The sequence below is a fragment of the Hakea prostrata genome, chromosome 6, assembly GCF_041222555.1.
Source record: "Hakea prostrata isolate BN-2017 chromosome 6, UWA_Hpros_2, whole genome shotgun sequence".
Taxonomy (NCBI): domain Eukaryota; kingdom Viridiplantae; phylum Streptophyta; class Magnoliopsida; order Proteales; family Proteaceae; genus Hakea; species Hakea prostrata.
Genome location: NC_142605.1, coordinates 23,011,648 through 23,035,911, shown reverse-complemented (window position 1 = coordinate 23,035,911; position 24,264 = coordinate 23,011,648). Strand labels below are relative to the sequence as shown.

General features: G+C 37.9%; 2 protein-coding genes across 2 annotated transcripts; both read right to left on the bottom strand.

Annotated features, from left to right (window-relative positions):
* Window positions 1-2,780: 2,780 nt before the first annotated feature.
* On the bottom strand, window positions 2,781-5,175 carry LOC149012696 (ribonuclease 3-like). The gene is made up of 4 exons (XM_089160025.1): window positions 4,995-5,175; window positions 4,728-4,883; window positions 3,594-3,792; window positions 2,781-3,284 (listed from the first exon to the last, which is right to left on the bottom strand). The coding sequence occupies exons 1-4, from the start codon at window positions 5,097-5,099 to the stop codon at window positions 3,022-3,024; spliced, it is 723 nt and encodes a 240-aa protein (XP_089016151.1). The 5' UTR covers window positions 5,100-5,175; the 3' UTR covers window positions 2,781-3,021.
* Window positions 5,176-18,726: 13,551 nt separating this feature from the next.
* On the bottom strand, window positions 18,727-20,369 carry LOC149012695 (intracellular ribonuclease LX-like). Its single transcript, XM_089159971.1, has 4 exons — window positions 20,209-20,369; window positions 19,971-20,126; window positions 19,565-19,763; window positions 18,727-19,363 (listed from the first exon to the last, which is right to left on the bottom strand). Exons 1-4 carry the CDS (start codon window positions 20,311-20,313, stop codon window positions 19,116-19,118), a joined length of 708 nt encoding a protein of 235 aa, XP_089016097.1. The 5' UTR covers window positions 20,314-20,369; the 3' UTR covers window positions 18,727-19,115.
* Window positions 20,370-24,264: the final 3,895 nt, after the last annotated feature.

Sequence of the window (24,264 nt, the reverse complement as noted above, 5' to 3'; positions counted from 1 at the left end):
TTAAATGGTGATTTTTTTTTTTGGTAATTAAACTTCTATTGAGAAAGACGGGAACAACACACTGGGCTTAACTCCGTCGAGTCAAGGAACCAGGGATTGGAAAGTGGCCAAAACGTCCTCCCCGAAACGGACGTGGCCTTCCTAGCCAGGCGGTCAGCCGCACTGTTACCTAACCTGGGAACATAAGAAAACTTACAATCCACAATGGACAAACCCAACTGGATAATGTCCGATACAACCTCTCTTGCTACTACGGCTGTTGGCATACCTCCATTAATGGAATTTATGAGTTCCAAGCTATCAGACTCAGCAATAATGTAGTCAATTCCTTCACCAATGGCCAATATAAGACCTTCTCTCATTGCTAAGGCCTCCCCCAACAAAACATCACCAAACCAGACTGGGTCAGAAACTGCAAGGCGAACCTCTCCCGTATGGGTTCTAATGATAAATCCAATGCCTGAACCATTAGAGTTAAGACTCGCATCTGAATTTAGCTTGAAGTAAGGTTCCATTGGTGCCTTCCATTTGGGTCTCTGATCCACTTTCCGCTTCTAGACCACTTCACTTGGGCTTGAGGTGAGGATGAGTTGTTTGGCCTGAAGGAAAGTCTCCCATTCCTTCACCGCTCTACATGCCGTCACATCAGGCTGCATTGATGACCCATCAAACATAAACCTGTTTCGATCCTTCCAGATATTCCAGCACAAGTATGATGCCAAGCCTGCTAACTCCTTGGAGCTCTTTTTCTCCTTACTAAGAAATTTCCAGCTTTCAATAAAACGATGGAGCTTTGGTTCATTTGGGGGATGGTAACCAAGCGGGGAGGCGTGCCACGTTGCTCTAGCAAAATCACATTCAAACAAAATGTGATCAATAGATTCAAGGGCTCCACCACAACGCTGGCAACTGGGGTCAATGTTGATCTGTCTACGAACCAAATTTTCAGCAGATGAGACACCGCCCGCACATGCTCTCCACATAAAACTTCTCACCTTTGGTTCTGAGTCACAACTCCAAATGTTTCTCCAAGTTTCTTTGCATACCTCGTCTGTCCTGCTCACAAGAGTGGTATCCATCCGATTCTTGAGCATATGGTATGCTGATTTAGAAGTAAACACCCCATTTCTTGTCTCTCCCCAAATCTGACTATCCTCTTTAGGAAACACACTTAATGGTATACTTAAGATAGCATCCACATCTTCTTGATGAAACATTGACCTGATCAAGTCCTCCTTCCAACATCTTGTGCTAGCATCTATTAAATCAGCCACCCAAGTATATGCATCCGATTGATATTCCAAATGCTTTATCCGCTTCTTAGAGTGCGATGGTATCCATTTATCTCTCCAAATATGAATTTTATCTCCTTTCCCGACCACCCATACCAAACCTTCCATCAAATATTTCCTTCCTTCCAATATCCCTTTCCATGCCCAAGAAGCATTGGCATTCTTCTTTGCTTCCAGAAAGGAGCTATTTGGGAAATAAAGACTCTTAAAGAATTCAGCCCAAAAAGAGGTGGGGTTACTCCACAGTCTCCAAGCAAGCTTGGTTAGAAGAGCTTTATTCTGTATAGTTGGGTCTCTGAAACCGAGGCCACCTTTTTCCTTAGATCTGCAGAGTTTATCCCAAGCTATCCAACACATTTTGTTCTTCTCTCCTTCCCCATTCCAAAAGAAGTGTGTGACTGCTTGTTTAATCTTCTCATGGTGAGAGCTTGGTAGTTTGAAATGTGAAGCTGCATATGAATTTAAGGAGAGGGCCACAGACTTTATCAATACTTCTTTCCCAGCATGTGATAGTAGCTTACCCTTCCACCCTTGGATTGCCTTGCATGTTTTCTCCCTTAGTTCTTTAAAAAGATCCGCCTTTGAAGTCCCGAACTGAACTAGCAAACCAAGATATTTCTTCGGTCCATCGCCATACTTTATCTTTAGTATCCGGGAGAACCATCTTTTTATTTTTGAAGGCGTATTTGGACTAAATGTAAGGCAAGATTTCTCCAAGTTGATACTTTGCCCACTTGCTTTACAGTAGAAGTCCAAACAAGCTTTGAGGTTGTGGATCTCCTCCACTTTCACTTCAGAAAAGATTAGGCTATCATCTGCAAATAGAAGATGAGAGAGAGGTTTTGACCTGTTTCTAACATTCATTCCTTTCACTAACCCAGCTTGTTCAGCTTCGAGAAGTATAGCTGAAAGTGCTTGAGAACAGAGGGACAAAAATTCTTTGGAGATAACGGGTCTCCTTGTCTGATGCCTCTAGATGGGATAATTCTTTCCTGGGGAGATCCATTAATCAACACCTGATAAGAAACTGACGTAACAAGACCCATAGTCAACCTGACCCATTTCTCACAAAAACCCAAGGCTTGCATTAATTTTTGAAAGAATGGCCACTCCATTCTATCATATGCTTTTCGCATGTCCAACTTTATTGCCATAAACCTCTTCCTCCCTTTTTTTTTGTGCTTGATGTAGTGGAATGCCTCATGAGCTATTAGAACGTTGTCTGAAATTAGGCGATTGGGGATGAAGGCTGATTGAGGATAAGAAATGATAGAGTCCAGGTACACCTTAAGCCTCGATGCCATTACTTTGCTAATAACCTTTGTGACAACATTACAAAGTGAGATTGGCCTAAAGTGGTCCACTTGTTCAGGTGTGAAATTTATTTCATTTTACTAACATGGAAGAGACATACGTCCTATGTCTTTTAACCATATTGATTGCATATGAGGCTACAATGAAGACGATGAGGTACGCACCTTTCTATTTTCTAGTTTTCATAATCGAAAGCATTGATCTGTGAAAATGAGGAGGCTTCCCTTCTTTTATAAATGTTCTTTAAGAAGTTTTATTAAAACATAAAAGGAAATTGGGAGCTAAGGTAACCCAAAGCTACAAAAAAAAGCCTACATAGAACCAGGGTAAGGGGTGAGACCTGTTCTATTTTTTTCAAACATTTAGAGCTTCTTATTAGCCAAATAAGCTCCTGGATTTATGAAGACAAAATCTACTACAGTTCCTCGTGATCAAAATCTTCTCTTCCCCTTGAACCGAAACGAGGGAATTCAACCTCCCCTCTACAGCGGCTGCTTGGTGCTACTGGGCACTCAATGAACTCAGAGCCAGAACTGTCTACACACAAGTAAACCTGGTACAGCTGATGGTTCTTATGCCTATCAACATTGCATTCAATTCCAGGAGTGAATCCAATGGCATCCTTTATAGCTTCCTTAATCTTCTCCACGCTGTAAAACTTCCCATCTGGTTTAATTCCTGCAAGATTTTGCCACCAGGTGCAATCAATAACCCAGGAAAGAAGAACAATTGCAACTTCTCTCTTTATAAGACCCTGCAGATTTGTCAATTGAGCTCAGAAGGAACTGGGCTGAATTGGGTGATAAACAAATTTTCAATAGGTTTAAGAAACAACCCAACCCAATTTAGACAAAGTTAGGCTTTAAATTTGGATTTTGCCTTTTGTTTCTGGGCTATTGTCCCTGGCTTTGTTTGCCTTTTCTGGGATAAATTGATACTCAAATAGGAGACAAAGAGGGATTAGCGTGTGATTTTAACAGATCATACCTGCATTCTCAAGGGCTTGGAGAAGGTTCACTTTTTTCTTAAGTTTGAGACCTGCTTCAAAGTATCCATGTTGATCAAAGACAGATTCTGCGCAGGTCCCATGTTTCAACCATTCATGAGACCAGAATTTCAAACCATCGCTGCTTGGGCAAGCAAGTGTAGGCCAGTCTTTCTGGAGACTGTCAATCAGGTCTGTGATCTACAAATATAAATTTGAAAAGGAAATTAGAAGAAGACAAAGAATATAAATAAGCCCATTTGGTGCTCAACCTAACTCAACCAAGTCTTTCTAAGTTCTTTAGTATTAAAGTACCATTTAGATAAGCTAGAAAATATAAAATCAAATCTTAAGGATAGTTATCCATGTAATCATGGAAGATGATCAAAAAAATTTAAAGTTAAAGAAATAATCTTTTTCTCAGAAATTTAAAAAAAAAAATGAGAAGGTGTTGTGGTCCTTGTGGACCATACTTCTCAAAGAACTTTGTACACTTCATCTAGCAACCATCCCTTTTGTATTTGGATGAATTAACTGATTATATATCCGATCTTTTGGATATATGAATATTTTAACTGGGATTACAGGAAAAAAAATATTTCAACTGGGATTTTAGAATTTCATAGGGATTTAATTTTGGCTAAAAAAATGATCCATTTAAAACATTGGATTCAGCTAAAAAAAAATTCAACTGGGATTTTAGAATTTCATAGGGATTTAATTTTGGCAAAAAAAAATGATCCATTTGAAAACATTGGATTCGGCTGTCAATGAATAGAGCTGATCTGAATTGGTTCTGGGTCTGCAGAACCCTAATATGCTCCATTAAAACATTTGAACATGCTGGTTCTACTGTTTTGGACCCCATATAGCAAATTAGCTGACAAAGAAATAAAGTTAGTTATTGGTTGTTAAAGTTGACAGTTGGGCAACACAGATAGATGGATTTGAAAGGAACCCAAACAGGTAATGAGCTTTGATTGATCAAGTTTGGTCACCTGTGCAAGTCAAAGAGCTTAGTTTCTTCATCGTTGGCAATAACTTGTCATAGAAGTTAAATTAATACCCAACTCAACCAAAGAAATACAGAAAAAGGAAATGATGAGTACACAAGAAAGGAAAGGAGAAGGGAGCACCTCAGTTGCAACAAATCTGGTGCTGCTATCACAGTTAGAGGGATAAGTTCCATCATCATAGTTGGGCCAAAGGCCATGAATGCCAAAGTCTGCATCTGGCTTTCCTGTTGTTGGGTAGCAGCAGCTTCTCTTTGTATCACAGTAGGAACCTGGCCACTACAAAAAGTTTGGCAACAAATTGAATAAAGCTTTTAAACTAAATCAAGAACCTCTTCAGTGAAGAGAAAAAGGAAAAAAAAAAGAAGAGGTTCCCTCTTGTAAACTGACCTGCTGAACAAAGTAAAAGAAATCAAAATCTCTTGATGCAGCACATAGAACAGTCAGAAGCTGGATCACAAGAATTGGAATGAAAACCCTGCAACTGGTCTTCATGGTTCTCTCTACTACTGGGTTGGATCAGGGTGAAGGGTTCTTATGTTTTTGTGTTGCTTGTTTGGTTTCTTTGAAGCTTTGTCATCTTTACTTATAAGCAAAAACCATGCCGTGTGGTAGGAATATTCTGCCAATAAGTATATCCAGACTTAGTACATTACTTAATTGGTTTGACGTGCAGAGTTGTTCTATTCTATTATTTAATCTCTCCCTTCCTTCTCTAATCTATCTTCGAAGAGCATTCTAGGGAGTTTCCTCGTCGGAAGCATTCTGATTAGTCACTGTCTTCCAAGAAAGATGACTTCATTATCAACTCTTCATAAACTAGCTGGGAGATAACTTGTGGGATTTGTAAAGAACTGGATTCTGATGGTTTGCCAAGAAAAAACTAATTGATGCTGACCTGATCAAGGACATACACATAAGGTAATAAGTTGTTTAAAATATTGTCCATTAAGAAAAAGAAAAAAAAAATCCGTAGGCAACAAGTTGGACAGATAGTTATGAAATTAAATTGCAGTCAAAAGTCTAACTAACTAGTTTGGTGACTAGCAGAAAGGGAACCGTAAGCATAAAATTTTCTGTTATTTTATATGAAAACTATAGATGATATATACAACTAATGGGTGTTTCTTGAAGCTGAATATGTAGGGTTTCATATATAGCACCAATTTAGTAAAAGAAAAAGTGTTGTTTCAGTTTTTGTTATGTGAAGAAGATGGAATTTTTGCATCACTTTCATATGGTATGTTTTTTATTTTATTTTTTCTTTCCTTTTTTTCGGTAGGCCAGCACTAGCAAACGCGGTTTGCTTTAAAGTAATTTTGAAGGCCATGGTTACAGTATAACATAGTCCTTCAGGGCCTGTTTGGTTACTTGAACCTGAAGATTTGAAATCTCTGGAGTCATGGTTTATAAAATTAACCATATGGTTAGCTTGAATCTTTGGAATGAAATCTATAGATTCATCATTAAAAAATATTTATGAAGTCATGGTTCAAATGTTTAACACTTTTATAGTAGAGATGAAATCTCTAGATTTCACCTTATACCCATAATTTACAGACTCACGTTTTTAATGTTAAAAAGTAAATCTTTAGATTTCATGAATCCAGAGATTCATATAACCAAACGGGTATAAATCTCTCATTTATAAATTCAAAGATTTCAAATCTCTAGAATCATGTAACCAAACAGGGTCTCAAGTAATCTCAAACAAAATGAAATTAAAAAAAATGAAATCAGTAAATTTTATAATTATTTTTCCTTTCTAACATGTGTTTGAGAAAAGATTCTAATTGTTTTTCCCCGTAAAACTATAATAGAGACTATAAAATGCATTAACATCGATTGCAACAACCAAAGGCACGACACTGATGCATGTATAACATAATTAATAGACCTTAATTATATTTTTTATTTTGTTCACATACGAGATTCTCCAAGGCCGTATCGATTTTTTTCTTCACATTATCAAAAAAAATTCTATATTCATACTTACAGTAACTAGAGGGCACGATGAAATCCATTCTTATTTATTAAACAAATATTAAGAGATGTTTCTTAGAAAGTCAGTACACTTCGTCATGTTCAAATCTTAGAATAGAGCAAAATATTATATTGTAAACATTGCATACAATTATACCAAAAAAAAAACAAAACATCGCATACAAGAGTTGTCTCCATGACGGATTTTATTTTTATTATTTTGAATTTTTCTTAAGGTGCCCACTTAAGTTGGGCTGAAATTCTTGACTGTTCACTTGATTGGAAAATATTTTAAATTGTCTACAAAATTATAATTTACTTACTGTTATCTATCTATTAATTTTGAAAATAAAATGACAATTTTGCTTATGAGATGAAAAGAAATATAAATTTTTTATTTTATCAAATCTCACTTAATTTTTTCAAATTTACCAACTCCCTGGGTTACTGTGAGTCACCTGAACTCATTAAACCCAAGGTATTAAGGAGGGGTTAGAGCAGCAATTAGCATGAGCGGATAGATGATACAGTATTGTTTGTGAAATAGTCTACAAAACCCATAGAATCACTCAAGAGATGGAGACGGTGAGATGGTGTCGTGAAGAAATGAAATTTGAAAGACTTGAAGATAAAGTCGAAACGTTGGAAGAGTAGTTGTTTTCTCCACCAACCTTATCTTCTTCACTTGTCTATTGACTGCCTCCCTTCTTTTTTCTGTTTTTAGTCTTCCATTCACTCTAGATCTTTCGTAAATAATTCTACTCGAGTTTGAAAGAAAGAAAGCCCCAAGAGGTCAAAGAGAAAAAGTTTCAGAATAGTTCAGGAAAGAAAATTTGTCAGCAAGAAAAGAGTCAAAATGAATTGAAGGCAAAATAGTTATTTTAAATTCAAAGTTAACAGAAAAGTTTACAGTGGGTCAATTGGAATTTTGAAAAAAAAAGTGAATTGAGGGCAATTTAAAAAATGGGAATCTCATTTAAGTCGAGAGTCAAAAATTTAGGCCCAACTTAAGTGTCCAACCATGTAATTTTTTTATTTTTTTTTTATAAATTTTATAGATGTATTGTTACATTTAATGGTATGCCGAGATATCAGTTTAGTGCTTAAGTTGTATCCCTGTCTAGTTTGAAATTGCACCATGTTCTCTTTGGGGTTCTAATGAGCTTGGGTGTATTAGGTACAGTTACTGAAGTCCCTGACATAGTGTATATAATGTAAAATTATAAATTTTCTTTTACTATCTTAATACAAATGATTTTTCAGAAGAAAAAATAAATATATTATATTTAATGATAAATTTACTAATATACGCGGCGGGTGTGCTATTCTAAGGAGAGGATAAGTATCTACATTTTTATTTTTTAAAATTTGTTTTCTTCACTTTAAAATAAAAATAAATGTGAACTCAATAACAAATTAATAAAAGATGAGAAGAAAGTTGTGGATTACATATAAGGTAATAAGTTGTTTAAAACAATTTTCTTTCCCATTAAGAAAAAAATCCATAGACAACAAGTTGATGAACAGATTTATGAAATTAAATTGCACTCAAAAGTCTAACTAGTTTGGTGATTAGCAGAAAGGGAATTGTAAGCATAAAATTTTCAGTTATTTTATATGAAATGAAAAATCTAGATAAGATACAACTAATGGGTGATTCTTGAAGGTGAAGATATATGGTTTCATAGCAATAATTTAGCAAAGAAAAAGTGTGTGGTTTCAGTTTTTTCATGCGAGGAAAATAGAAATTTTACATCATTTTCATATAGCACTTTTTTTTATTTGTTTTTGGAGGTAAAAAATTAAAGCACTAGTGGTTTGCTGTAGAGTAATTTTTAACAACAAGGAAAAGCCATGGTTAAAGTAAAAAATAGTCCCTCAAGTAATCTATTTTCAAACAAAATGAAATCAATCAATCTTAAAATTAATTTTTTTTTCTTTTTCATGGTCAGAGATGTATGAAACCATCTTGCAATTATTTTTCCTTCAAATTATTATACAAACTATAAAATGCATTTACACATTGGAATTATCAAAGCATGACACTGATGCATGTGTAACATAATAGACCTTAGTCTCTGTTTTTTATCATCATCTAATGAGATTCCTTAAGGTCGTATTTGTTTTTCTTTTCACATTATCTAATTATTTGATGTTCATAATTAAAAGAACATAAGACATGATGAAACATATTTTTTATTAATTAAATCAATGTAATAGATGTTTCTTAGAAAGTCAATATACATTATTATTAACGTATTTAAATCCGAGAAGAAGGCAAAATATTACGTTCACACCGTTTACTGGTCATGTAGAGAGTTGTTTACATGATGGATATTTTTTTATATTTTATAAATGTAATGTTACATTAAATGATATTTGTGGTGCGGGTGCTATTCTAAGTCTTCATATTTTTATAAATTTTTATTATTTAAAAAAAATGAATTTGAGATAAGTAATAAACTAATAAACACAAATACTTAAGAAAAATATAAGACGAGATAAGAATCACAACGAAAAGAAAAGAAAAAAAAGACATAATAAGAAAATCGTCGGTTACCTCTATGCAATGTTCGAAAAGTCGGTTTTAAGTCGGGTGTCGATGGCCAGCGAAACCACCGAAATCCTGAAATATCGGCGAAATGTCACTGATATTTAAAAGGGTTAAAAGTTCTTCATTCAGTTCATTGTTTGCTGGATAGCAGAGCTGGAGATGATTTTTGCAACGAGAGAGAGAGATCGCTGGAGATGAGCTGCAGAGTTTTGCAATGAGAGAGAGAGATCGTTGGAGATGAGTTATAGATTTTTTTCGAGAGAGAGAAAGAAATCACTGGAGATTTCTGCAGATTTTTTCAGCGAGAGAGAGAAAGAGATCTCTGGAGATTTCTGGAGCAAGAGAGAGAGAGAGAAGCTGCAGATTTTTTCAGCGAGAGAGAGAAAGAGATCGCTAGAGATTTCTGCAGATTTTTGTAGCGAGAGAGAGAGAAAGAGATCGCTGGAGATTTCTGCAGATTTTTCAGAGAGAGAGAGAAAGAGATCGCTGGAGATTTCTGCAGATTTTTCAGCGAGAGAGAGAGAAAGAGATCGCTGGAGATATTCTGAGATTTTTGCAGAGAGAGAGAGAGAGAGAAATCGCTGGAGATGACTTGCAGATTTTTGCAGATAGAGAGAGAGATATTCATTGGAAACAGAGAGATTTTTGCAAAAAGAGATAGTCGCTGGTGTTGATTTTGCAGAGATAGAGATTTTTGGGGCATAGGTTTGCTGGTGCTGCCGAATTGCTTTTCCCGGAGGAGGACAAGCAGATCGATGGCGTTGCCGATAAGAACACACCACTTCGTGAGAGAGAGAGAGAGAATGAAAGAGAAGCTAGAAAATTTGCATCTCTCCATTATTCCTTCTATCACTCTCTCACCTTGGAGATATGAAATTTGCATCCCCCACCACTTTTCCTCAAAATGTCCAGCAGCAATCCTCCTTCCTCCATCGGCAAAGGTGGTGGTGGTAGAAGCTCCCATTACATATTTTCGAGAATAGATAGGTACCCGCCGATCGAAACCACGATATATTGCCGACAAAAAGTAAAGTCGGTGTCGCCCCCTAACGAAACCTCAAAATATCACCGACACGAGGTACCATGCCTCTATGTTTAACCTCTTCCCCAAACGAAATTAAAAAAAAAAAAAATGGTACTTCCAATGCCATTTGTAATTTGATAATTATTCACCTACACAAAAATAAATAAATTCGAGTGCAAAAGAGATAAAGAGATCTTTTGCTTTTCCTCACGTTTTAAATTGACATCATAAATTTTAGAGTTTTTTTTACAAGTTATTTTCTATTATTTGGGCAAAACTAGTGACCACCCAGTGTTGTGATGTAAATTTTATAGTTCACCTGAAAATTTATAATTACTTTCAATTAAGTAATGCGTTTAAATGACTGATAAAATTACTTAAATGTCTTCACCTTCAATTCAAGATTAATTGACAAATGACATAAATACCTTTATGCCCATTTAACTAATTCAATGGGTGCAGGGAGACTACCCATCTTCTTCCTACCCCTTACCATAGCTAGCTTCCTACCGTTCACACTCTCTCTCAACCAAAGTGAACATCACCGATTGCTTAAGGTTCTTGTAGTGGCCACTAGTCGTCATCACGTCTCTATCATGGCTATTTCACTTGCTAGTTTCACTGACGCTTGCTACCGTAACACCTTCCTTCTCTAGCTTTACCTTTTCACCATGTTCTTCGTTATCACCGCCCTCATCGGCTTCATCATCTTCATCACCACTCACCAAGGAGCAGGACTCTTATGTTCGTCGGCAACACAATGAGAAGCATGAGCCATACTCAACAAGGTTTCCTACTTTTATGTGAAGTTGTTTAGGAAATCAACTACGAGAGACGGGTTTTCATTTTCTTCAACTATTATCAATTGTGTTGGAATTTATTAATATGATTAATAAATTAAATGCCCAAGGGCAATACTGGAAACTCACTATTAGGGCAGTTACAAAATAGGGTTATATATTTTGGTAACCATCGCATTAGTGAGTAAGTGTGATTCATTCGCGCGAGATTTATCTCTGAGAAACGGCGGCTCCATCTCTCTCCCTCTCTCTTAGAATCAAAGGCTTGGAAAAAAAAATTTCCTCGCTTTTGATCTTCATTCCATTAATCCACGGCATTTGGGTTGTGGATATCATTCCCTTTCCTAGTGATTGTGGAATGCCCATAGAGCTTTGGTGGTTGACGACGTGGATCTAGATTCTGGATACTTCATAAAAGGAAGCGAATCCGGTAAGGAATCTTTCCCCCATCAATTAAACAATATTGATATATATGGAGTATTACCAACATTGGCATCGAGCCACGGGTTCCCGTTCTTTGTTCCTCCCCATTGTTTATTTTATTGTATGGATCCAATGGGAGGATCAAGGGTTTAATTGAAACCCATGGGAGAATTGTTAGGGTTTTTGGAAACCCTTATGTTTTGGGTTCGGATCCGAGTGGGAGATTCTTGAGAATTTCCCTTGTAAATTTTTGTATGAATTGATTACCCATGATAATTAATTTTGTTTAAAATTTATTGATGGATTTTTTTTCATGTATTTTTGGATGATTTTTTTGAGTGAAAAACGTGTTTTACCGTTTTTGGAAAATTTCGTTCATAAAAATTGAAAAAGCGTTTTGTCTGATGCGGATGGATTTTCGTCTGGGATAAGCGGCGAATTCGTGCGGGTCCTCTGGGAGATGGATTTTTTGGATATTGGTCTGTCCGGTTCGGAATGTGTTTCTAACTTATTGGACACCAATGGCCCAACAATCTGTGTGATGTTTGGGATTGGGGCTAGTGGGGCCTAGTGGGAGCTAATGAGGTGAAGTGTTCTGGTGAACCACCTCATAGCTTTAACATGATTGCATGTTTTATTTTAATAAAACTATTTTTTATTTTGGGTCTATCAATCATGTTTCATGCACAGAATCAAACTAGTGTATAAGTCTATGTGGGTTTGCATGAGAATTTGATTGAATGTTTTTTAGCATCTCTTTTGGTTTAAATGCTTATCCCATAGGTTGACTATGCTAGTGTGATTTGTTTGTTGCTTGAGTTGTGTTTTATGCTAGAATAGTTGAACTCATCCTAGTATGTAATGTCTCTAGAATAAATGGCTACTACCAAGAGCATTGTTGCTAACTTCGAAGGAGATAAACCGAATGAGAGGTATTATGACCTTTGGCACCGAAAGGTGCAGATCTCCTAGAAGAATAGAACATGCTGGAAACCGTAAACTAGACCATATCCCCACTCGAGGAAGGTACCACTGACGATAGCGGAACCTTGAGCTTTACAATGCCTGGAAGAGGAAATACTAGGTAGCTAGGATTAGTATCCTAAGCACCATGAGGAATGACCTGATGCTTCGGTTTGAGAGCATAGGACTGAAGTCTTTGTGGGAGGCTGTGAAGTTTCAGTATGGAGGGACTTCCACCACAAGAGGCCGCCACTGGACTCACATTTGACGGTTATAAGATGCGCCGGGGTCACACCATGAGGCGGCATGTAACCATCATGTCTAACATGATTAGTGAGTTGAGTGCATGTGGGGCGGAGACCGATGAGGAGCAAGTCTCGAGTCATCGGGTCATTGCCTAAGTCTTGGGAGCAAATGAAGATCTTCTTGACTCATGTTGATGAGGTCAAGACATTTGATCAAGTTGCCAAGCACCTTGAGCTAGAGGAGGATCGGATGTTGGCGATGTCCCTCACCTGAAGTAGTTGAAGTAGTTGCTGCTGAAGCAGCACTAGTAAGGGTGCGGGCTTGCGCAAGAGGAGAGAGCTCAACCTTAGTGGTCTAGGCAAAGTAATAGAGGTGGGAACAGAACAAGAGTGGTTTATGAGACATGGTTTTAGAGTTGTATTTGAAAACAATTCTTTGGTTTTGTATCTGGGGTGATACGGTTTATGGTTATGATTTTCTTGAATGGTTTCATTGTATTGGATACAATTGATTATTCATTTAATTCTAGTAGTGTTTTTGTTTGCCAAGATACCGTGTGTATTGTTTCTAATTTGTGGCATGCTAGACTAAGACATATTGGCTTAGATAGGATGAGCAGGTTGGCAAGAGAAGGTCTCTTAGGCCAAGGTTCACTATCTCGATTTGCCAACTTGTGAGTCATGTCTAGCAGAAAAGCAACTAGAAAACCATTTAAAAGGCTTTGAGAGCCTCTCTTCCTTTAGAACTTATCCATTCGGATGTGTGTGAACCCATGAATGTGCATACTAGAAAGGACAGGGCTTATTTCATCACATTCATAGATGACTATACACGGTATGGTCACATTTATCTAATTTCTCATGAGTCAAAAGCTCTGGAATGTTTTAAGAAATTCATGAGCTTAGTTGAGAATCGGTTAGATAAAAGATTAAAACTCTTAGAACGGATAGAGGTAGAGAGTATCTCTCCGATATGTTCAAAGGGTTATGTGATGAAAAGGGGATATCTAGACAACTTACTATTCCGGGGACTCCACAGAAAATGGGGCTGTGAGAGGAGGAATAGAACCTTGCTAGACATGGTGAGATCCATGATGGCGCAGGCAAATCTACCCATCTCTTATTGGGGAGATGCTTTGCTGATCGGGCCTATATCCTCACGAGTTCCAACCAATTGGTTCCTTCCACACCATATGAGTTGTGGACCGAAGGAGCGATTTGAGTTACTTGGGCATGGGGATGTGCGGATATGTTCACCCTACTTCTCACCAATATGGAAAGCTTGGACCCAAAGGAAGAAAGTGTATCTTTGTGAGATATTCTAACCCTCAAAGGGCCATGTCTTCATTGGACTAGATGAGAATGAGAGGAGAACGGAACTTGAGTCTAGGGATGCAACATTCTTGGAGAATGATTTTCCATCTCTTTCGGGTTAACAAAGAATCATCGGAATTCTTTGAGATACAAGATAGTGGTCTTGTCACTCCAGGATTCGATTTGGATAATGAACTTGGGGTTCATCCGGAAGATCCTAGTGGGAGTGGGAGTGCAAATGTGATAGCTACCTTAGGCGGTGAGCAATCGGACATGCACTTGCGCATAGTGGGTGGGGCTAGTTCCTCGTCGACGTTTCGACATAGAGGATGAGCCTACATGGTAACTCCTGAAGAGATCGCGTGAGATGACTTCGGTCGATGAGCATGAACCAAAGGCGCGGGCTCTTGGGGTGCTCAGGATGGTTGAAAGCAATAAAGGAAGAGTTGGAGTCGATGAGTCAATCATGTCTGGGACTTGGTTGACTTGCCACCAGGCCGAAGGCATTGGGAACAAGTGGGTTCTCAAGATCAAGGAAGGCGGATGGATCTATTGAGAGATTCAAGGCTCGTTTAGTGGCTAGGGCTACACCCAACGAGAGGGCGTTGATTATGAGGAAACTTTTTCCCGTGGTTAGGTTTGCCTCAATTCGCCTCATACTAGCCATTATTGCTCGGTTGGACTTGGAGCTTTATCGATGGATGTAAAACTGCTTTTCTAATGGAGAACTTGAGGAAGAGATCTATATGGATCAACCTCAAGGTTTTGAAGCAAATGGACTTGAGCACAAAGTGTGCAAGCTTAAGAAGTCCATATTGGCTTAAAGCAAGCATCTAGACAGTGGAATGTGGCTTCCACCGCTATGATGGAAATGGTTTTTCCATGCTTGAGGAAGACCACCGTGTTTACACCAAGAGATCTGATAATAATTATGTCATTCACACTTGTACGTAGATGACATACTTATGGCTAGCAATAGCAAGGAGCTATTGGAAACCATTAAGAAATGGTTGTCCTCCGTATTTGATATGAAGGACATGGGTGAAGCAAGCTATGTGCTTGGTGTCTAGATTGTCGAAATAGGCAAAGAGATTCTGGGTTTATCTCAAGAGACCTATATTGACAATGTCTTGACGAGATCGATGCACAACCGCAAACCATATGATACTCCAGTGGAGAAGGGTTTGCATTTGAGCCTTGATATGGGTCCTAAGACTCTAGAGGAGAAAACCAAGATGGAAAGAGTTCCATATTCTAGTGCGGTGGGTGCCTTATGTACGCTATGATGTGTACTAGGCCGGATATTTGTTATGCGTGGGTTTGGTTAGTTGGTACCAATCAAACCTGGGCATAGAGCACTGAAGCGTCAAGAGGATATTGAGATATCTCAAAGGAACGAGTAACTACATGTTGTGTTACCAAGGATTGATTTGCGCTTAGTTGGCTATAGTGATGCCAACCGGGCTGGAGACATCGATCGGCGCAAATCAACCTCTGGATATGCTTTCTTGCTGAATGGCGGGGCCATTTCATGGTGTAGAAGGCGGCTTGTATATCCTCTACCATGGAGCGGTATGTGGCATGCTCAGCTGCGGTTCAAGAGGCTGTTTGGTTGAGGAGATTCCTTCGACATATGGGATTGTGATGACATCCAAAGAAGCTGCCCTTGTCTACTATGATAGTACGGCGGCTCTTAGCTATGTCAAGGACCCCAAGTATCATGGGAAGACCAAACATATACAGTTGAGATATCACTTTATTAGAGACATTACATTAAGGAAGAAAGTTGTACTTAAGCACATATCTACTAGTCGGATGGTGTGACCCTCTTACCAAACCTATAGCCAAGGATGTTTTATTTCTCATGTAAAATCCTTGGGCTTGCGTAGATTGTGACTTATTTTTGTACTGAGACTTTCTTATTAATGAGTAATATGAGTTCATTCCAGCATTTATTCTTATTCACTTTCATGTGATTGTATTTCTTCTAGCATAAAACAAGATATGTCAATAGGCAAGAGAATGGCTCACTCACACGAGCATTCGCCTCGGCGCCTTGGAGGCGAGCGAGAGATGAGACGGATTGTGAATGACTTTGTGTAGGTCAATTCATAATCATGATGTCGCCTTGATTTGGAATCAAGATGAGTTTCTCTATTGTGAAGAGAATCGACATGAATGTTCCCACTATTCATGTTGCCTATAAGAGCAAGGTGCTAGTACTTTATGTGGCGCTAGGGTGGCGACAATAAAGAAACTCGGGTTAGGCGCAAGAGGTTGCGACTAGACTAAGACCTGTATGGTGTTAAGATGGACATACGTTCTATTGTATATAGAATGCTCCACCATAGCACATATATCATACTATGTGTGCTTAGCGATCATTGGAAATAAGAGGATGGATCCCTGCTCCTCTCATTGTGTGAGTCCTGGACCTTATGGTCCATTAGTGTTCTTAGTACGGCACTCTTTGTCTTCAATGTTGCCTTTCTCGGGATATAGTCCGTATCCGTACTCGCAGTAGGTAGCTTGCTACCAAACCTTACTCGGTAGGTGCACTCACTACAGGAGCTGTAGCGTGACAAACTCGTTGTATGGACGGTAACACTCACAGCGCTTCGCTTCACTTGCTTTCCGGACCCGGCGGGAGTGTACCGTATCGTTTCCTTTCAGTCGAGTGGGCCTTACGTGACACTATGTTATACTAATGCTTATTTGATTTGTTTCTATGAGTGATGTGCCATTCTGGCCTTCTGGGAAGGTTTCTAGTTTGGGGCTCACGCGTGTAGGTATATCACCGGTCGCACAACCCATTTTGCCGTATGACTTGTGGATATTAGTGTCTGGGACACAGGTGGTCTATGTATCTAGGATACATAGTGAAGAGATCAATATATATGTATATCTGGGATATACATGTGTGTCTGGGACACAAGAGGTTTATGTATCTGGGATACATAACAGAGAGATTGAATATATATATCTAGGATATACATGTGTGTCTGGGACACAAGAGGTCTATGTATCTGGGATACATAGCGGAGAGATTGAATGTGTATATCGGGATATACAAGTGTGTCGGGACACATTGAAAGATTAACACTTGCCCTTGTGCAAGTGGGAGTCGTTGGAATTTATTAATATGATTAATAAATTAAATGCCCAAGGGCAATACTGGAAACTCACTATTAGGGCGGTTACAAAATAGGGTTATATATTTTGGTAACCACCGCATTAGTGAATAAGTGTGTGATTCATTCGCACGAGATTTATCTCTGGGAAACGGCGGCTCCATCTCTCTCCCTCTCTCTTAGAATCAAAGGCTTGGAAATTTTTTTTTCCTCGCTTTTGATCTTCATTCCATTAATTCACGGCATTTGGGTTGTGGATATCATTCCCTTTCCTAGTGATTGTGGAATCGCCCCGATAGAACTTTGGTGGTTGAACGAGAACGTGGATCTAGACTTCCGCTGCGAATACTTTATAAAAGGGAAAGCGAATCCAGGTAAGGAATCTTTCCCCCCTCAATTAAACAATATTGATATATATGGAGTATTACCAACAAATTGGGTTTCTTGCTTTCATGTGAAATTGTTCACAAAAAAATCAAAGTTAGAATAGTAGTTTTTCCAAGCTTTCATCTTTTAACTTCTTCACCAAAACTAATGTTATTTATTACTGTTTGCTCTTGTAGAAAGAGAGAGAGAGAGACAGTGACATTCGGCAGTAAGTTGCCGGTGGCAAGTGTTTTTCCGACAGGCAATGGGTAGGAAGAAATGGGTGAAGGGAGATCACCCACTAAATGAGTTAAATGGAGTAAGGGTATTTATGTCTTTTGCTGAGTCAATCCAATTTTTTTAAATTTGTTTATTATTAATATTTTTGATAAAAGAAAATATTCATTAAATTACTTAAAAACATTTACAATCATTGGGGTGGAAGCTGATATAGCTAATTTTTCAAACCAAGATTGAAGCATTGGGGATGGGAAAGTATCAAATGTAATTGTTTGTATTGTCTTAGCAACCTTCATTAACATAGTTAAATGATTTAGAGGCCATGTCCCAAATTTTGGTTTTGGTAAGAGATTCGGTAGCTCTTGGTGATTGCTTCAATCTCTTCCATTTCAAAACCCTTTGTTATTGCTTCTTCAATTCAATTTGAACAAATTTTAAGTGCTTTAAATAAATATAACAATAATTAACTAATTTGATTAATTATTTAATAACAAAACTTAATTATGAATAATTTATAATTTTTCAACTGAATGTCATGTAATTTGAGTGCTCACTAATCTTTCCAATGGAAAAAAACAAACCCTAAATTTTAATGTGATCAATATCTATCTTTTCTCAAAATAAAGGGGGCAAATTATATATATTATACCATCTAAAAGTGGGCCACACTCTTTGGCATGCCTTTTTATTGGAGCATTCATATCCCTTATGGGCACTTCCGTGAAACACATTGGCCACAACCTCCTTGGGCAGAGAGAAGCATCTTGAAATTTGTCCTGAGACTCCCAGGGCCAATCCTTTTGTGGTCCTTGTGGTCCTTACACCTTACCCTAAAGGGTTTTTTTCTGCTAGGTTGGCCTGTCATCTTTAAGTGCTTCCGTACTCCCTCTCAACTCTCAGTCTCTCTCTAGCCCTAAAATCAAAATAATTCATGGAAATAAAAGTGTTCTTAAAGATGCAACGAAATAATTCATGGAATTTAAAGGTGATCCCAAAGATGCAACGAGTGGTTGAAATGTTAAACTGGTCATAAGGACAGTCCTGTGATTAACTAGGCATGATCAAAGCAAAATCAGAACTTTCATCTAAAAATTTCTTGCATCCTTGTCTTTTTAGTAGAAGAAAAATCTTGTATCAATACATTGATGTTCATGTCAATCTATGTTAATCAGTGTAGAACTGTGGTAGATTATCATCCATTCTGACTTCCTATTACAGATACAGTTTAGTTTAGCATCAAGAACAAACTTGATAAACCCTAAACATGTTAGTAAATGAACACAGATGCTCAATGGTCACCAGAGAGAAGTTCGATCAAAACAAGTTTATTGGAAAATAAAAGGGAGTTAGGAATTCAAGAAAGCCCAAACCTACAACACGACTAACCAGATTGCTGCAGCTGCTTTACGTACATATTTCCTAACCAAATAGACTAAAGCTATCTAATGGGTTATGAAGGCAATCTCAGTTACAGTTCAGTGCGACTATCTGATCCGAAGGTAGGGAATTCGATCTTGGAACCACAGCGGCTACTTGGTGCAACTGGGCACTCGATGAAGTTAGTTCCAGAGGTGTCTACACATAAGTAAACTTGGTAGAGTTGATGGTTCCCTGAGCTATCCACATTGCACTCGATTCCAGGAGTGAAACCAGTGGCATCTTGTATGGCTTTCTTAATCTTGTCAACACTGTAAACCCCACCATCTGGGTTGATTCCTGCAACATTTTCCCAACAGAAAGTCCAATCAGGAATGAACGAAAAATTGGAAATTATTTGTAAAAGAAACTGAATGCAACAAGGAAGCTCAATGTGGACAAAATTAGGCCTTAATTTGTAATGGGCAGCAGGCCTAACCAAACACGAGTGTTGTTATTGAAGATTTATCACTGGATTGGTGGATAATATGTTAGGTATACCTGCACTTTGAAGGGCTTGGAGAAGGTTCACTTGTTTCTTGAGATTGAGAGCTGCTTGGAAGTATCCATGTTGATCAAGGACGGATTCTGAGCAGGAACCATGTTTCAACCACTCATGAGACCAGAACTTCATACCATCAGCACTTGGGCAGGCAAGAGTAGGCCAGTTTGCTTCCAGACTACTTTTCAGATCTGAGATCTACATATACAAATTTGAAAAAGGAAATCAAATAAGCCAATTTGTGTGTGTCTAGTTAGGCATTCTATAGAAACCACATGTTGAGGCCCATTGAGGATGAACTTCAGTTTTGTTTTCTGATCTATATCTTAGCTTAAATTCTCAACCAAGTCTTGGAGTGAATAGAAGATGAACTGTGAAAGAAAAAACACAAGGTGATCAGAATACCTGAGAAGGATCGAATTCGGCATTGCTATCGCAGCTGGAAGGATACGATCCGTCGTCATAGTTGGGCCAAAGTCCATGAATGCCAAAGTCTGCAGCTGGCTTTCCTGTGGTTGGGTAGCAACAGCTTCTTCTTGTATCACAATAAGATCCTGGCCACTACATCAAAAAGAGCCAAACATAAATTTGGAAAAGGGAAGGAAAGAAGAACGAGAGAATATTGGTTCTCTTGTAAACTAACCTGTTGAACAAAATAGAAGAAATCAAAACTATCCTGGGAAACACATAGCACAGTTAGAAGTTGAAGAACAAGAACATGAACGAGGACTCTGCAACTGGTTTTCATGGTTGTCAATCTTTCTCTACTGGGATTCTTGTGTTTGGGTACTGCTTGTTTGGTTATCTTTACTTTAATTATATAGGAGAAACTAACCAGCATGTAGGTAGGAATATCCTACTTGGTATCTTCTCAAGTATATCTATCTTAATTACTAAATACCCATTGCATGATAAAACGTGCAATGCTTTTGTTAATATCTCTTCATCCCTCTTACTAATCTAATCTGCTTTTAAGATTCTTTTTAGAATCCAGTTGTGTGTAATCAATCCCAAGAGCAATGTGGAAGAAGGTGATGAGAGAACAGCTAGAGATGGAGATAAGATCAGAGAAGTAAGGAACGGTCATGTCACACTAAACACTGTAATTAGTTTAATTAAAGAGGATTACATTAAGAATCATGGAGAGGTAAAGGTGGACGGTGGGACTTGACTTTGAGTAATTGGGTTTTTAAGTATAAAATTAATTAAGAAGAGCATAAGACAGTTTCACATTAGCATCCGTTTCCGTGGGAACCGCTGCTGCCTTATTTGTGGGAAACAAAATTGATTTAAGGAACACTTGCAGTTCAATTATACGGATTGTGCAGAAGAGGGAGAAGTTGAAGCTATTTTGAGGTTGATTATTATTGGTGTACCTAATGTTGAATGCCAATAGAAAAGCAACATGTTAGCAACAGAAGTCAATGATTTAAAGAAAAGACTGGTAGGCCAAGGCAGTTGAGTAACTCGGATGGCAACTGTTGGGAAGGCAACAACTCGTCCGAGTTAGAGAAGATGGTCTTAAAAGAAGCCCTTCATGACACCTGTTGGTTGATGTTGAGTACCACTCTTATCTGCAAGAGCCAACCATTTTATGACATGTGGAAGAACAATATCTCTCATGGGCACATTAGGTCCTCTGGAATGTGACCTTCTCCTAAGGATAATTGGAGAGAGTGTACTCTACAAGGTAACCATCTACGTGAAAGGTTCTATCACATGACTTTTAAGAGGAGAATAAACTTTATTGTGTCTAATGGGCTAATTTTTTCTCAATCCAAAGATATTGCATAAGTGTTTTCTGCTTTTACGAAAGATCTTTACACTTCATCTAATCCTCTTGACCTCGCTTTTGTTGAAAGCATTTTCGTGCCTAGGATTGCGGCGTCAGGATTGGCAACATTACTGACACACCCTCTATGGAAGAAATTATACAGGTTGTATTTTTGCTTAAACCTTTCAGGGCACCTGGGGTGAATGGTTTTAATGATTGGTTTGTTCAAAAGTAATGGGACTTGATTTTCGGAGATGCTTTTCAATGTCAATTCCTTTTTTTCTTCATTCTCCTTGCCTTGGGGAGTTAATCACACCCTAATCTGCTTTATCCCTAAAAAGTCTTGGTTTTCAAACCAATTAGTCTTTGTAACTTCAGTTACAAAATTCTTGCTAAAATTTTGGCATTAAGATTAAAACCATTGCTTCCCTTAGTTACACCTTTGCTCCAAGGGGCTTTCATCCCAAAGAGGCAAATTTCGGATAATATTTTCTTGGTTCATGAAATCTTTCACTTCATAACTCACACCAAAGGCAAAACGGGCTATGTAGCCTTGAAATTGGATATGTCAAAATCCTACGATCGTGTCGAATGGCAAGTTCCTATCAATTTGTTTTCTTTCTTAGGCTTCGACCAACACTGGCGCAGCCCGGTGAATACACTGTTGGCTACTGCTTCTTTTTCTATCAAACTCAATGGCAACCCTCATCTTTGGTTCACGGGATCAATTCCTCTATCTCATCTTTGAAGTTGAGCCCCTATGCCCACAAGGCCAAGTTGGCCTAGCAACAAACACTTGTAGACCCAGCCCATAAGGTCAACAATGTTTTTGTTGATTTTCTTGCTAGGGGGGCACGTTGTTTCCCTCTCTCGATCTTGGTGGAATATCCCACCTTTATTCATGGTTGATGTCTCTTTGTTGGCATCCAGGTTTCCTGGCTTATACTATTTTTCTTAATGTTATGACTTTTATTTGTTGACAAAAAAAAAACCCCACAGAGAGAGAAATCAAGAAGGAAAATACACTCTTCTGGTGGAGCTCGACTTTAGTGATGCACATTAATTCGTATTAATGTGCAGCACCCAAGCAATTTTACTTCTAGTGAAAAAGTGTAGGTGTGAGATCTCTGCAACAATCAATGTGATTTCACAGTCTCGCACCATCGTTCTTATCTGTATTCAAACCCTTGTTGTTTTGGACCCATATCAGAAACATATCAATTATACAAATGCAACCATCTGTACCATCAAAATTTCTAGCTTTTAGATCAACCCATGATTATCCCTCTTTCTCGAAAAGGCTCCAATATCTCTCTTTACATCACTCTCCTACAAGAATGTATCAACACATCTGTGTTGAGGTATTTAAGTCATACCCAACTTATGTTGAGGTATTCAAGTTATACCCAACTTATGTTCTAATATAGGCCATCAGATTAGTTACGATCTAACGGTGTAATGGGCCTTTGTGGGAGAATCAAATTACCAATAGAACCCAATGTGGTTCTATAAATGCTAGTTGGAAGCAACGGTCTGGGTATTCCAATCTAAATACTTATGGTGTAATGTTTTAAGCAACCTTGTGCTTAAACATAATCAATTTTCTTGAGATGTTTTTTGTTCGATAAATTCTAAAAGGAGATCGGACGCCAACTAAAATTGTTTGGGATTGAATAGATTTGTGAGTAAATTCTACTGTAAAGGATTGTAATGGATGTTGTTCTAATTGATATGGTCAAACTGTATACCTTTAATGGATCGAGTTTTATGTCCGAAAAAAGAAAGACACAATTTAGATTAAAGTTTCTGAATGTGTTTTATACGGTACAAACCTCTTTTGAAGATACTGATGAGAATGTTGATGAAATACAATGGACAAGAGATGAGGATTTTTGGAGGGACTACTTGTTGAATATCATGTCAAATAGACTTGCGAAAACCTATAGCAAATAAAAGTGCTAAGGAATTATGGGACAACCTAGATGCTCAATATAAGGAGGAAGAACTGTCAAAAACTCATCTAGTGGACAAATTCATGGACTTTAAATTTGTTAAAGACAAAGAAATACTCCCTCAAGTTATAGATCTAGAAAACCTAAGATCCAAACTAGTCACAGAAAAAATAAATGTTTATGATCAATTTTTTGTTAGGGCAATTATTTATAAGTTACCATCAACTTTACACTCATTTAAAACTGAGATGTATAGGAAAAAGGTATAGGTGGGGCTAGATGATCTCAAACGGTTCATACGAATCAAAGATGAAAATAGACTTAGAAACAACTTGGAGATGTTGAACAAACAAAAATCTGCTATGAATATGATCACTCATCCCAAGCATAATTCTAAGAAAACCAAGCCACACAAAAGTGAACCCAATAAATTGGAGGCCAAAAAGACTACCTTAAATAAAAAGAAGGGCAAGTGCCACAATTGTGGAAAATGGGGACACTTTGCAATTGACTATAGACTACCAAAACAGAGTGATGGACATACTAAAAAGAAAGAAGTTAATATGATAATTGATAATACTGAGTCTAGACACTTTGTAGCAATGTTGGGTGCAGAGGAGGTCAAGACCAGTACTTCTTCAGATTGGTGATTGGACTTAAGAGCTACATGTCATGTTTACCACAATAAGAACTTGCTGACTGACAGCATTGATGTTTCAGATACTGTAACAGTTGCAAATGGAGCATTAGGCATGGTAACCCAAAGACGTCATGCAAATATGACTCTATTTTCAAGTAAGAGACTAACTTTAAAAGATGTTAAAGTAGTTCCTAATTTCAAAAAGAAATTAATTTCACTAACCTTTTATGCAATGCTGGCATGTTATTTCCTTTCATGGTGGTAGTGTGACTTTATCTGTTAACTCTCATTACTTTGGTCGTGCTTATCTAATTAATGGTATGTATAAACTAA

Coding starts and splice junctions, on each gene's coding strand:
- LOC149012696 (XM_089160025.1), bottom strand. CDS start 5,099: ATGAAGACCAGTTGCAGGGTTTTCATTCCAATTCTTGTGATCCAGCTT. Junction 3,793..4,727: donor CCAGATTTGTTGCAACTGAG/GTGCTCCCTTCT, acceptor TTATATTTGTAG/ATCACAGACCTGATTGACAG. Junction 3,285..3,593: donor CCAAGCCCTTGAGAATGCAG/GTATGATCTGTT, acceptor AAAATCTTGCAG/GAATTAAACCAGATGGGAAG.
- LOC149012695 (XM_089159971.1), bottom strand. CDS start 20,313: ATGAAAACCAGTTGCAGAGTCCTCGTTCATGTTCTTGTTCTTCAACTT. Junction 19,764..19,970: donor CCGAATTCGATCCTTCTCAG/GTATTCTGATCA, acceptor TTGTATATGTAG/ATCTCAGATCTGAAAAGTAG. Junction 19,364..19,564: donor CCAAGCCCTTCAAAGTGCAG/GTATACCTAACA, acceptor AAAATGTTGCAG/GAATCAACCCAGATGGTGGG.